Source organism: Microchirus variegatus (genome assembly GCF_963457635.1).
Source record: "Microchirus variegatus genome assembly, chromosome: 13".
NCBI lineage: Eukaryota > Metazoa > Chordata > Actinopteri > Pleuronectiformes > Soleidae > Microchirus > Microchirus variegatus.
Window position 1 is genome coordinate 12,760,617 of NC_139814.1, and position 11,177 is coordinate 12,771,793.

The following is an 11,177-nucleotide window of genomic DNA, read 5'->3' on the forward strand; positions in this document are numbered from 1 at the left end:
TGAGGCTACAAACATCCCATTAAGGAAGTATTTCGTTTTCAAGCCAAATAAATATCGAATGTGTAAATGAGCTGAATCAATGGCTCTTGAGAGATTTACTAGAACGTGTTATTTTGGTGCAAAGAAAATAGCTAAGCTGCGTGTGCTGTGCATGAGAATTTATTGGTGTATCTTTAGCTCCACGCTGATAAACATGAAAGGTTGTTTGTGTTTGACAGTTTAAGTTGAGGACACCCGGAGGACAAGCGGAGGAAGGGTGTCAACGCGACACAAGCTCGAGTGGAGCTTTCCAGATGTTTGGTCAAAGGATGTGAGTTCATTCTTGAAGCCAAGTCCGAGATAATGTTTCTCGACGCACACAAAAACATCCCCGGCGTCAACACAAGATACCTTTGTCTGAGTGACATGAGAAACACAAAAATACACCCACTGGACTCTTTATTGAGAAGATTTTCTGTGTAAATCAGCCACGTTTAAATCATCTTTAGTTCCCATTCAGATGCTCAGGACAACATCTATGCCTAAGTTTATTGACTTGCTACCATGATTAGTGGTGAACGGGTGTACCTAATAAAATGGCTGGTCAAATATCAACCATTTCTGTTCCGTACAAAGAATATCCACAGTGAATTATTGTAATTCCTGTTCATCCTGATGTATTTTTGCCAGTGAGTGTCCACCACTCTCTCATTTGCAGTCTGCTGTACTGATGTAAGGTTTACCTCCATTAGCTGTGGGCAGCAGCAGCAGCAGCGGAAGGTCAGGACCTTTCCTCCGCAGTGGAACACCTCCCTCTCTTATCCTGTCGAGCCTTAAAATATTTTTTCAGATGCTCTGGGGGAATCTATCTGCCTCACGCTCTTGGTTGTATTGTTTTTTGTTTTTTTTACTCCTACCAATCCACAGAATAACAGCTAAACATGCTTAAAAAGCCCTCACTGACAGACTCGTAAATCTTCTTCAGTCATCCTCAAGGTTTCCACCTTCACTTTTCCGAGTTAAATTTCACATTAGCGATGACACATAATGGAGCATTAAATCAAGATGTCTGGGATATATAAAAAAACAAAAAAAACAGGGAGGTGGAGAAGATGATGTGCTTTTGTTCCCCGCAGTTATGCAAACAAAATGACGGGAAGGCCCGCGGTGCACAAGCACTGCACCTGTAAGTCAATCCGCAGCAGATGTGATCTTTCGTTTTTCTGGCTGTGAGAAAATGACCGTGTTTTCACTCACTGGATCCAGAGAGACAAAGACAACGCAGTTTTTAAACTGTCCACAGAGGTTACATTGTGTTCTAACAAGAGAAAAAGTATATTGTATATCGTGTATTTCTTTTTTCCTATTTGGATTTTTGGGAACACTACTGTATTAAATTGAAGATTCAGTGTCAGTTAGTTTATAAAATGGAGGACATGGAGTTTATGTAATCATCATCTATCTATAAAGCAAGTTCCATCTGTGTGTCTGTCTGTCTGTGACAGGCATATCTCTCTGTTCGTTAGTCAGATCGCCCTAAGATTTTGGATATGGGTTGAGCATGACCTGGTGGTGTGCATCCTTGATTTTCAATTTTCACTCATTTATCACGCTACACCAGGCAGGCAGCGGCTCATCAGCAGCAGCTGTGCTGTCTTGAGCGGGGAGGTGGGCGTGAAGAGGCTTTCCTCATGGTGGGTGAGACATTTTCACACGGTTCACCACAGAACATGGTGTTGACGAGGCATCCATTCACCAATACGTGAGCACATATTTATTTTGCGTTAGTATGGTACTACTTTGCGGCTAACTTGGCAAACCAAAGGTAAGCTAGCGAGGCTACAATTAGCTTTAGTGTAGGGCTTTCATAATACAAGCATGCTACTGCTTTGCGGCTAACTTGCCGAACCCATTTCCAAAGGTAAGCTAGCGAGGCTACGATTAGCATTAGCGTAGGGCTAACATAATACAAACACTGTGCAACTTCATTCGGCACAACGCAAATGTTTTCTTTTTCGATTAGCATTAGCGTTGTTAGCTGTGCTCACAAAACAGCATTACCATAACTGAAAAATCTTCTTCAGCTCCCTCTATAGGAATACATACTTCCTACGGACACTGCACTAGTACAATATATCAGAGTCAGACATTATCCGTGTTTCTCTAAACAAGGACCCCTTACAAGATAAAAGTTGTACTTTTTTTTTAAGTAAAATATTTAGGCTTATATGTCATGATATTATCAACTGATGAAAGACTCCTTAGTAGATCCTTGGAATTTAGGTCCAATTTGATGACCTAAATCCTAAATGTGTTAATATGGTTATAATATAACAATAAACTTTATTGATATAGCACTTTTCTTAGCGACAAAGAGTCCCACAAAGGATGACCGTTAAAGGGAAGTGAAAATGGTGAAGAAGAAAAAAGCCACTGCCACAGTGAACCTGGTGAACCTTTAAGGGCACATGGAGGTCTGCAGCCTTGAGGCTTATCTTTGGTACTGGACTGTAACTCCTGCAGCTGTCAGACTGATGCAGAGCTGCTCTTGTTCTTTCCATGGTTCACGATATAAATGGAGTCTTAAAGCTGCATTTTTGAGGGAGGAGGGGGGGATTTTATTATTCTGCCACTATTTGGTCTTCTCGAAAAACAAACACTACTGGTTTACTGGTCTCGAGATACAAGATACAAAAAGAGGTCAAAAAGAATACGAGTTACTAATCTTGAGATAAGGTCAAGGACACTTACTGGTCAGCGGAGGAGACGACAGGAAACACACAGGCTAAATACACAGGTGGAGGAATAATGATGAACAGGTGAAACACATCAGGGCGGGGAGGGAAACAACAGGAAGGCGACTCTGAAAATAGTAATTATTTCAAAATAAAACAGGAAGGGAGAACATGGAGAAAGGCCCTTGTTCTGAGCAGATCTCGAACTCAGGTCTTCTTGCTGCAAAGGCCCGTTTGAAGTCATTTCCCTTTACTAGCTGTAAGGAAATGTCTTTTTTCAATGTTTGAGGCACTAAAAACAGCCAATGACAGACTTATAAAACCTTTGAGTGACCTTTGCCATTCATCCACCACCATGTTCTCATCCACCTGGCACCAGCCCAAAAGTTCAAATACTGTACACGTCCGGTTTGCTGTCACTACCATTGTCCTAGCCATGAGTCCTGGCTCGCGTTACCACCTGTTTCAGCTGTTTTGACCATTAGCTCTAATCAGTATTGTGGTCTCTCTTTCCTGTCATGGGAAAGTGGCCGTCAACTCTGGAAAAAAAAAAAAAATCCCGCAAACCCATTACACAGAAACACACGCACAATCCACACACACATTTGAGCGGCAGCCAAAGGCGGTGACGTCTGCAGGGACGGCCCATAATGCTTAGGGAGCCTCTCTCCGTGTTCTTAGTGTGCAATGGGAAATGTTCAGCTTCTCCAAAAAGGAAGACGGGATACATTTCCTCAGTGAACTCTGGACACGACGGCCTTCATACTTCTAAAACAGAGTTCACATTCTTTAAAGGAGCCCCTGCCAGTGCACATCATATATCATCAGAGTGACACACAGTGTGTTTTTTTTTTATCTCTTGACCTTCACATGTTTGTCTTCTGACCAAAATAAAGAGAGAGAGAGAGAACAGATGCAACGTGGAACAAATCATGAGGCATGGGAATAAACTGTTAAAGTGCAGGAAAAGCAGCTGCTCAGATGAGGCGGTGCAGTATGTTCACATTGTGTTGTACAGCGTAATGTCATTATTTATATTTGGACATTAAACACATTTAACTGCAAAGAGAATTTTTTTTTCATCCATTTTTATTCAAATCACCACAACAAATGAAACCAAAATGTGTCCAAATGTTGGAGAACAGAAGTTACAGGGGTTGTTTTTTGGGGGGCAACACAGTGAAAAATAAAGAAAAAGAAGAGGTGAGCAGAACATTTGTATTTTTTTGCGCTCATTGAACTGAGCCTGTCGTCGAGGAGAGGAGAGAGGAGGAGGAGGAGGCTGAGAGGAGCCTTCACGCTTCCTTCACGTACGTCCTCACTGCGACCACATCACCCATAATGCATTTCTGTCAAAAAAAAGAGATGGAAACGTAGAATGAAGATTTGATGTTTCTGTAACATTATTCCCACTTTATCATACACTATAGATTATTAAAGGGCAGTTTCACCCTTTTTTCTTTTCCCCCTCTCCAAACACAGTAAAGAGCAGTGCAGGGCTTTTATTTTCTTAGAAGGAAGTGACTTTGACGTCAACTTTTATTTTGTCATTTATTTATTTTTTTTTCAATCCCAACTTCCTTTGTTTTTATGGGAATAAGACGTGCATCTCAGATCCACACATTTATCTCTGGAAGTTAGTAAAAAAAACAACTGTATTTTACTTTTTAATTTATTTAAAATATAACAAGATACTTTTATATTTGTGAATTTAAAGTTTTCCCACTGTTACATTAGGAGTTACTCTAGTAAAAAAAAAAAATATTGACAGACAATTTTATTTTTTATCTGGTATTTATTCTTCTGTTCATATCTCCAGGTTAAACTGAGCTACTTATGTGTATGTAATTAAAAAAAAGCACATTTTCTATTATTTTAATTCTTGTATTTTTCGTTTGCACATTCACTTATAGATAGATAGATAGATAGATAGATAGATAGATAGATAGATAGATAGATAGATAGATAGATAGATAGATAGATAGATAGAATAAAATACAGTGATTGCAGACCAATAAACTCATTAAAGCCTTTTATAAGTTATAAAGGGAAATAACTGACTGATTTTACCTGATGAGATATGTCATTTATTTATCATGAACACATATAAAATGAATGAATTAAATAAATAAAGTTCTTACTGCTATCAATTTTCCATCCGTGATCTCCCTCTCGATACTCGTTTCTTTGCCGTCCCAGCTCTGTTTCTGCACGAGTTTGCCGTTGTCCAGAGTGACCACGGTCTGCAGGGGACAGAACAGAGACAGAGACTGTGAGGACACTGTGTCCATGCATCAGAGCACACACACACACACACACACACACACACACACACACACACACACACACACACACACACAGACAGACACACACACACACACACACACACACAGACAGACAGACTGACCCTGGTCTTCCTGTCGTCTGCTGTGGTCTCATCAAAGGGCTCGTTGAGCTGGAACTTAATCTCAGTAGATTTGAAGGTGCTCTGAGACTTCAAGATGACGGACCCCTTCTCGTCCACGGTCACGACCAGATTAGGCTTGGTCCGGTTCCCCACCTGCCTGGTTGCAAACCCCACACCTGCAGGGAACAGCATCACAAAAAAAAAGAAAAAAAAGAAAAAACTTCATATATATATATTCATATTCATATATATATGTTTATATATATAATTTAAATAATCCATACGCTCTTACCAATTGCCTTCATGTAGTCATCAAAGTTCTCACTCTGCAGCATCTTCCACGTCCCAACAAAACTCTCAACCATGTTTGCAGTGTGTCCTCAACAACAGCGCGTGGACTGACTCCGGATTCTGTTCTCCTCCAGAGTATGTGTGTGTGAGTGTGTGTATAATGTGTGTGTGGGAACCTGGTGGACTCGGTCTCAGTGCGGTTTTAAACGGACAGCCCGACATTCAGTGACCTGGCGACAGCCAATCGCAGCCTGACACGTCACAGCAGCGGAGACTTCAGTTCTCTCGCCGAGAGTTTTTAAAATCTCATATTTAACATTTTTATTCACGTGCTTCTGCAACTTATAAGTTGATTAGTTGAATTTCTTTCATACGTTTGTAAATCAGATGTTAAATGTAATTAACGTTATTTCTACAGCCCTTTACAACAACCCACAGGTGACCAATGTACTTTTCAAAATAAAAGCATGACAGACACACAGCATTAAAACCTATACATGAAACATAAATCAAAGCATGAAAATACCAAATTAAAGAGACTAAAAAGGGAAATAACTACTAATATTATAAACAGAGAAGGATTAATACATAATAATTGACAAACACAAAGTGTTTAATAAAAACTTTTTGAGGGAAAAAACTGTTCAGTCAAGAGTGGGTGATATTAGCAAAAAAATGTATCACAATATTAACTAATTATATCACAACAATGTTTTTTCCTGCAATATTTCAAAATAAAAGCGTCTGTTTTGATAAGGAACAATGTGTGAATCTACGCAATAAATAAATGTGTTTGCGATGCAAAATGATGAATGACGATAACAATCTTGAGACCTGTGTTCTTACAGTCTACAGGTCATTTTGAATTATATTATTTTCAGTTATAATGGAATAAACACTTTATATTTATCGCTTATAACGTATGAATCCTTCTCTACTCATAATATAGGTCCAATTGAAGACATTGCCGAGTGTGTAAATGATTTATGAATTTAATTTTCAGACTCTAATATAACATAATAATCAACTTTACTAAATCCAGACTGAGGAAATTCACTGTTGGTGACAACATAACTGGGTGAAAGGGATTGTGTGTGTGTGTGTCTTTTCAGTGAGGCTGCATTCAAACCTCTGCGCCAAATTACATGTCAGCTGTGCCAAAGGTCACAACTTGCCAAATTTTCCCAAAAAGCTAGAAGGGAGTTTTTTTTATATATATCAGGAAACACATTTACATTGATAGCTGTAATCAAAACATATATTTAAGGATAATTTACATGTATATGGGTGTTAAAAACTACTGCCTCATAGCACTCTGTGATAATTTCTGTTAGTTTCATAATACAGTCTGAGGGTGCAGTGACTCTATTGGCTTTTTTCTGTGTGTTTTGTTTTGTTTGCCTATTAAACTTGACTGTAGCAAAGTTCATGTTGACAGAAATCTGAAACAAGTGAATAAAAGTAGATAAAAATGAGCAACATTAAGTATCATGATGTCCAAATCATTGTTGTGCATTAGCTCCAGTGAATCAAAAGATAAAAACAAGGCCTCAACAAATCAATCAGCTACTTTTATTACAAATGTACAGAGTTTAAATAGAACACAGGTCAAATGTCATCACTTCTTTGCTGCAGGTTTTCCTTGGCCGTCCTTGGCTGTGCACCGTGACTGAAACGCACTCAGCATCTCGACGCTGGTCAGATGTGCGCCCTTCATCACCAGCCTCTCCCCATCAACTGCAGCAAAGAAACACAAAGACACAAAAGAAAAGGAGTCATGACGTCAACATGATCTGTGTGTGTGTGTGTATGTGCGTGCGTGTGTAAGTGCAAAAGTTCACTATGAACAACATTCAAATAATGCTTGTGATTCTTCCACACAATGTTCAGCTGACCTGTGGCCCACATTTCTGCTTTTGGTGAGTACCTCATTTAATAATGTGTGCATGTGTGGGAGTAATCATCCTCTTTCCTGTCGACTCACGCGCACCAGTGATCAACACTGTCATATTATTTTTTTTACCGTACTGTTAAGTCATTAGAGGGCAAAAGTGTCTACTTCCAAAAACAGCTGTAAAAGCATAACAGATTCATATTTATGAATTTATTTTGCATGCGTTTTCTTCGGCATAAATCTCTCTTAATCAACTTCCACCATGCTCCAAACGATTTAACATGCAATCATTTTGAGCATTTTAACCCTTTAAATGCCAGTTTGATACAGCAATGTTGTTATTTTAAGAAAAAAAAAATATATATATATATATTCCATATAACATATAATGTTTAGTGGCTGGGGGACAGTCTTGAGCATGTCATTATATATTATAATATATATATATTATTTGTTTTTAAGTAGCATCAGATTTAAAGTTTACTCCCTTCTTAGGTCATTGAGGACAAAAATGTCCACTTCTAAGAACTGCTATAAAATTCCAGTTTGCTTACATGATGCTAATATTATTATTATAAATAAAACACAAACAAATTGTGTTATGTTACATACTTTTAAAAAAATCAGTCTTGAATATGTCAAAGATTAGCCAGAATATTGTTTTTTTTGATCCATTATTAGTTTCGTGTAGCATCATATTTAAAATGTACTACCCTCTTAAGTCATAAAGGACAAAAATTAAACCCATTAAAACCACCTTTTAAAAGATATAATCGTGCTTTCTGTGATATTAGGGTTTCATTTTTGAGAACATTTTTATTATTTGTCATTTTTGGATGGCTCTCAAATCATTACTAAATCTCAGAAATTAGGTGCAGTGTCAAACTGTGAATATCATCACCTACATGATGTACCTGTATGATCACATAATACGTACCATAAGTAACATCCACGACAGGTTCAGACTTGTCATGTTTCACCGTGGATACGACCTCACAGTTTATGTTGGTGGACCTGGCCTTCTCAGAGCCCACTGCAGCCAGAAACTCTCTGTGGGAGCAAGAAGGACATTTTGTGATGGATTATTCCCGACAGAAAATGATTTAGTAAACATTTTAAGTTCCATACTTACATACACTGTATTTGTTTTTCATTTATAGAGGATTTCGTTTTACATGTTAATAATTCATTAACTTATTGCTTTGTATAGTTGCCTTCAGATATCCAACATTAACAAGTTTCTTACAATAAAGTTGTTTAAAATAGGGATGAGAGATGATCTGCCGATATCACTGATGACTAAAAGAGTAAGCTGGAAAGGCTGCAACCTATTTTACTTCCATGCTAGTGCCCCCTACTGATATTATTTTGCACAATAAAGATATTTTAAATTGACAATTGTCAATATCACTGCATGACCTCTGTATTTGGGAAAAAGTATGTATCGAGAAATGTATATCGGTATCGGCCCAAGTACTCCCCCTATCGGCACATCTTTCCAGCAATTTTAGACATTTGTGCCATTTCACATCATTTCAAAGACATAATTCTACAACTGTGTAACAAATATTCCACTCCCGTAATGATCAAATAACTCAGCATGAAATGCTATTGCTGAGTTTTATTTACATTTTTACTCTGTGTGTATAGTGAAGCATGTAAAAAAAAAATATATATATATATATATATATATATATATATATATATATATATATATATATATATATATATATATATATATATATATGATGTTTTGGTAGGGATTGGATTTTACATATTTTTTATCTTTCCAATAAAGGATCCAGTGATTTTGACTAGTATCTATATGATATTGTTGTGATACTTTTAAACACTTATTTGAACAGTACATATTCAGATTCAGACTTCATCTATCTCACGGGTCTGCAACCTGCAGTTCTGGAGCCATATGTGGCTTAAACCCTTCAGTGGTGGCTCATTTTTATTAACTTTGAATTTTAAAAAAGTGTATTTTTATTTCATATTCATTCTTTTATTTCAAGGGGAACACCTCTTATTTAGAAATCAAGGTAATAAAATAGTTTTAATATTTTGAGCATCACATCCAATGTCCTGTCTGTACTGTACTCCAAATATTGCATTATCTATATGTAAGTGAGTTACCTTTAATTTCATTCATTTCCACAAACAATGGAATTCTGTGTTTTATTCCAAAGTAGTTTTTTTTTCTCCACTTTATAAAATATTGACTATACACAGCAATGAAATGTCAGCAGTTTTATTTTTGTAGTTCTTAATGCAACAAACTCATTATTTTGTATAAAGTATATCTGTCTAAAAAACTTATTTATGATTTGATGATTTAATTTCATGATTGACATAGGTTTTGTGGCTCCAGATTAATTTTATTCGGGTGGAGGGGGGACAAAAATGGTTCTTTTCATAGTAAAGGTTACAGACCCCTGATCTATCCCAATGTGGACAATTTTGTTTTCAGCTGATACCAGAGGCAACAACCAACAAGCAGCAATAAAAACAAAAACAAACAAACAAATGTAAATTCTACCAATAAGTGACTAAGCAATTAGTCGTTGACCTACAGAAGAAGCTAGTCCATGATACATTCCGGGTATCAGCTGCAATAAAGCACCACCAACTAGCTAGCTAGCTAACAACACAGATACAGGATAGAGAAACCTCCGCGCTGCTCATGTGAACATACACTCTTTACACGTGTATGTAACTGTTTATAGTCTAATATTATTTTTTCAGTCAAACCCGTTATTAATGTTTAAATGTGAATGAAGGCTTGTGTTCGCTGCTGTTTGAACACACACACACACACATAGGTTTACTGTCGTCTATCCGCAGTGCAGCCGAAACCAAATGACGTCACAGCACGCGCAGCAAACACGCGCACACATGTCTTACCGTGTGGAGCGAACGTTGGACTCAAACGGACAAAACTGAACCGATATCTTCTTCACAGCCTTCAGCACCATGGACGCTTTCCTGGAGGCAGCCATGTTTGTTCCGACTCTCAGTGACCTCTGACCTCCACAGGGAGTGATGCCCGTTTGAGCCACGAGGGGGCGCGAGAGGATTATTAATAATAATAACAACAACAACAGGGTGATGATGACGAGTGACAGACGAACATGTACATACATGTTACATAGTTTTAGTTTTCATAGTTCTAATGAAAAGTGTCACCTGACCAACAGTGAATTTTTATAATAACAATAACACATGCTTTTGAAATTTTGGAAGACCATAAATGAAATAGTATACATATATGAAATATTACATAAAAAAAAGAATACATTAACAAATAAAAACTTGAAGAAATTAAAGCCGGCCATTAAAAATGTTAATGAGTTCAGCAGTCAAGTTTATTATTATTAAGAATAAGAATAAGAATAAGAATAAGAATATAAATAATAACAATAATGATAATACTACTACTACTAATAACAATAATAATTATTATAATAACATTTAAAATCCCTCACATTGTCAGAGGTTTGCTATTACATGTATTGGCTGCGATGCTCTGAGCCTTATGTTCCAGGCCGGGTGTTGGGACATTTTTATTTACATATTTAACAAGTACCTTTAGCATTCCTGTTGTGTAATCAAAGTTAATTGTGCGGAGAGACGTCTACTTTTCAAATGAGGGTGTCGTCATACTTTCCCTGCCTCTCTATTAGTGTGTGTGTGTGTAATGAGCTGCAGGTGCATGATGGACGTATGACGTATGAGTGTTTATGTGGATGCTGTACAAAAAGTTCCAGCATATTGGGCCAGGTTCTCTCAGCTAATGTGGCTTCTCACAAACATCATGATGCTTTTAATAAACCTGTAAAATTGTGATATCATTGTGGTCGCTGGT

General features: G+C 37.4%; 2 protein-coding genes across 2 annotated transcripts; both read right to left on the reverse strand.

Annotated features, from left to right (window-relative positions):
* Positions 1–3,796: 3,796 nt before the first annotated feature.
* On the reverse strand, positions 3,797–5,573 carry fabp4a (fatty acid binding protein 4a). The gene is made up of 4 exons (XM_083900327.1): positions 5,414–5,573; positions 5,122–5,297; positions 4,856–4,957; positions 3,797–4,063 (listed from the first exon to the last, which is right to left on the reverse strand). Exons 1-4 carry the CDS (start codon positions 5,484–5,486, stop codon positions 4,010–4,012), a joined length of 405 nt encoding a protein of 134 aa, XP_083756453.1. The 5' UTR covers positions 5,487–5,573; the 3' UTR covers positions 3,797–4,009.
* Positions 5,574–6,976: 1,403 nt separating this feature from the next.
* Positions 6,977–10,323, reverse strand: mrpl53 (mitochondrial ribosomal protein L53). The gene is made up of 3 exons (XM_083900236.1): positions 10,217–10,323; positions 8,244–8,356; positions 6,977–7,149 (listed from the first exon to the last, which is right to left on the reverse strand). The coding sequence occupies exons 1-3, from the start codon at positions 10,309–10,311 to the stop codon at positions 7,031–7,033; spliced, it is 327 nt and encodes a 108-aa protein (XP_083756362.1). The 5' UTR covers positions 10,312–10,323; the 3' UTR covers positions 6,977–7,030.
* Positions 10,324–11,177: the final 854 nt, after the last annotated feature.

What these genes read in the sequence shown, in the direction of transcription:
- fabp4a (XM_083900327.1), bottom strand. Translation starts at nt 5,486, where the DNA reads ATGGTTGAGAGTTTTGTTGGGACGTGGAAGATGCTGCAGAGTGAGAAC. An exon ending in CAGACGACAGGAAGACCAGG is followed by an intron (nt 4,958 to 5,121) that starts GTCAGTCTGTCT and finishes TGTCCCCTGCAG; the next exon opens with ACCGTGGTCACTCTGGACAA. An exon ending in CGGATGGAAAATTGATAGCA is followed by an intron (nt 4,064 to 4,855) that starts GTAAGAACTTTA and finishes TTTTTTTGACAG; the next exon opens with AAATGCATTATGGGTGATGT.
- mrpl53 (XM_083900236.1), bottom strand. Translation starts at nt 10,311, where the DNA reads ATGGCTGCCTCCAGGAAAGCGTCCATGGTGCTGAAGGCTGTGAAGAAG. An exon ending in TCCAACGTTCGCTCCACACG is followed by an intron (nt 8,357 to 10,216) that starts GTAAGACATGTG and finishes TTGCTCCCACAG; the next exon opens with AGAGTTTCTGGCTGCAGTGG. An exon ending in TGTCGTGGATGTTACTTATG is followed by an intron (nt 7,150 to 8,243) that starts GTACGTATTATG and finishes TCTTTGCTGCAG; the next exon opens with TTGATGGGGAGAGGCTGGTG.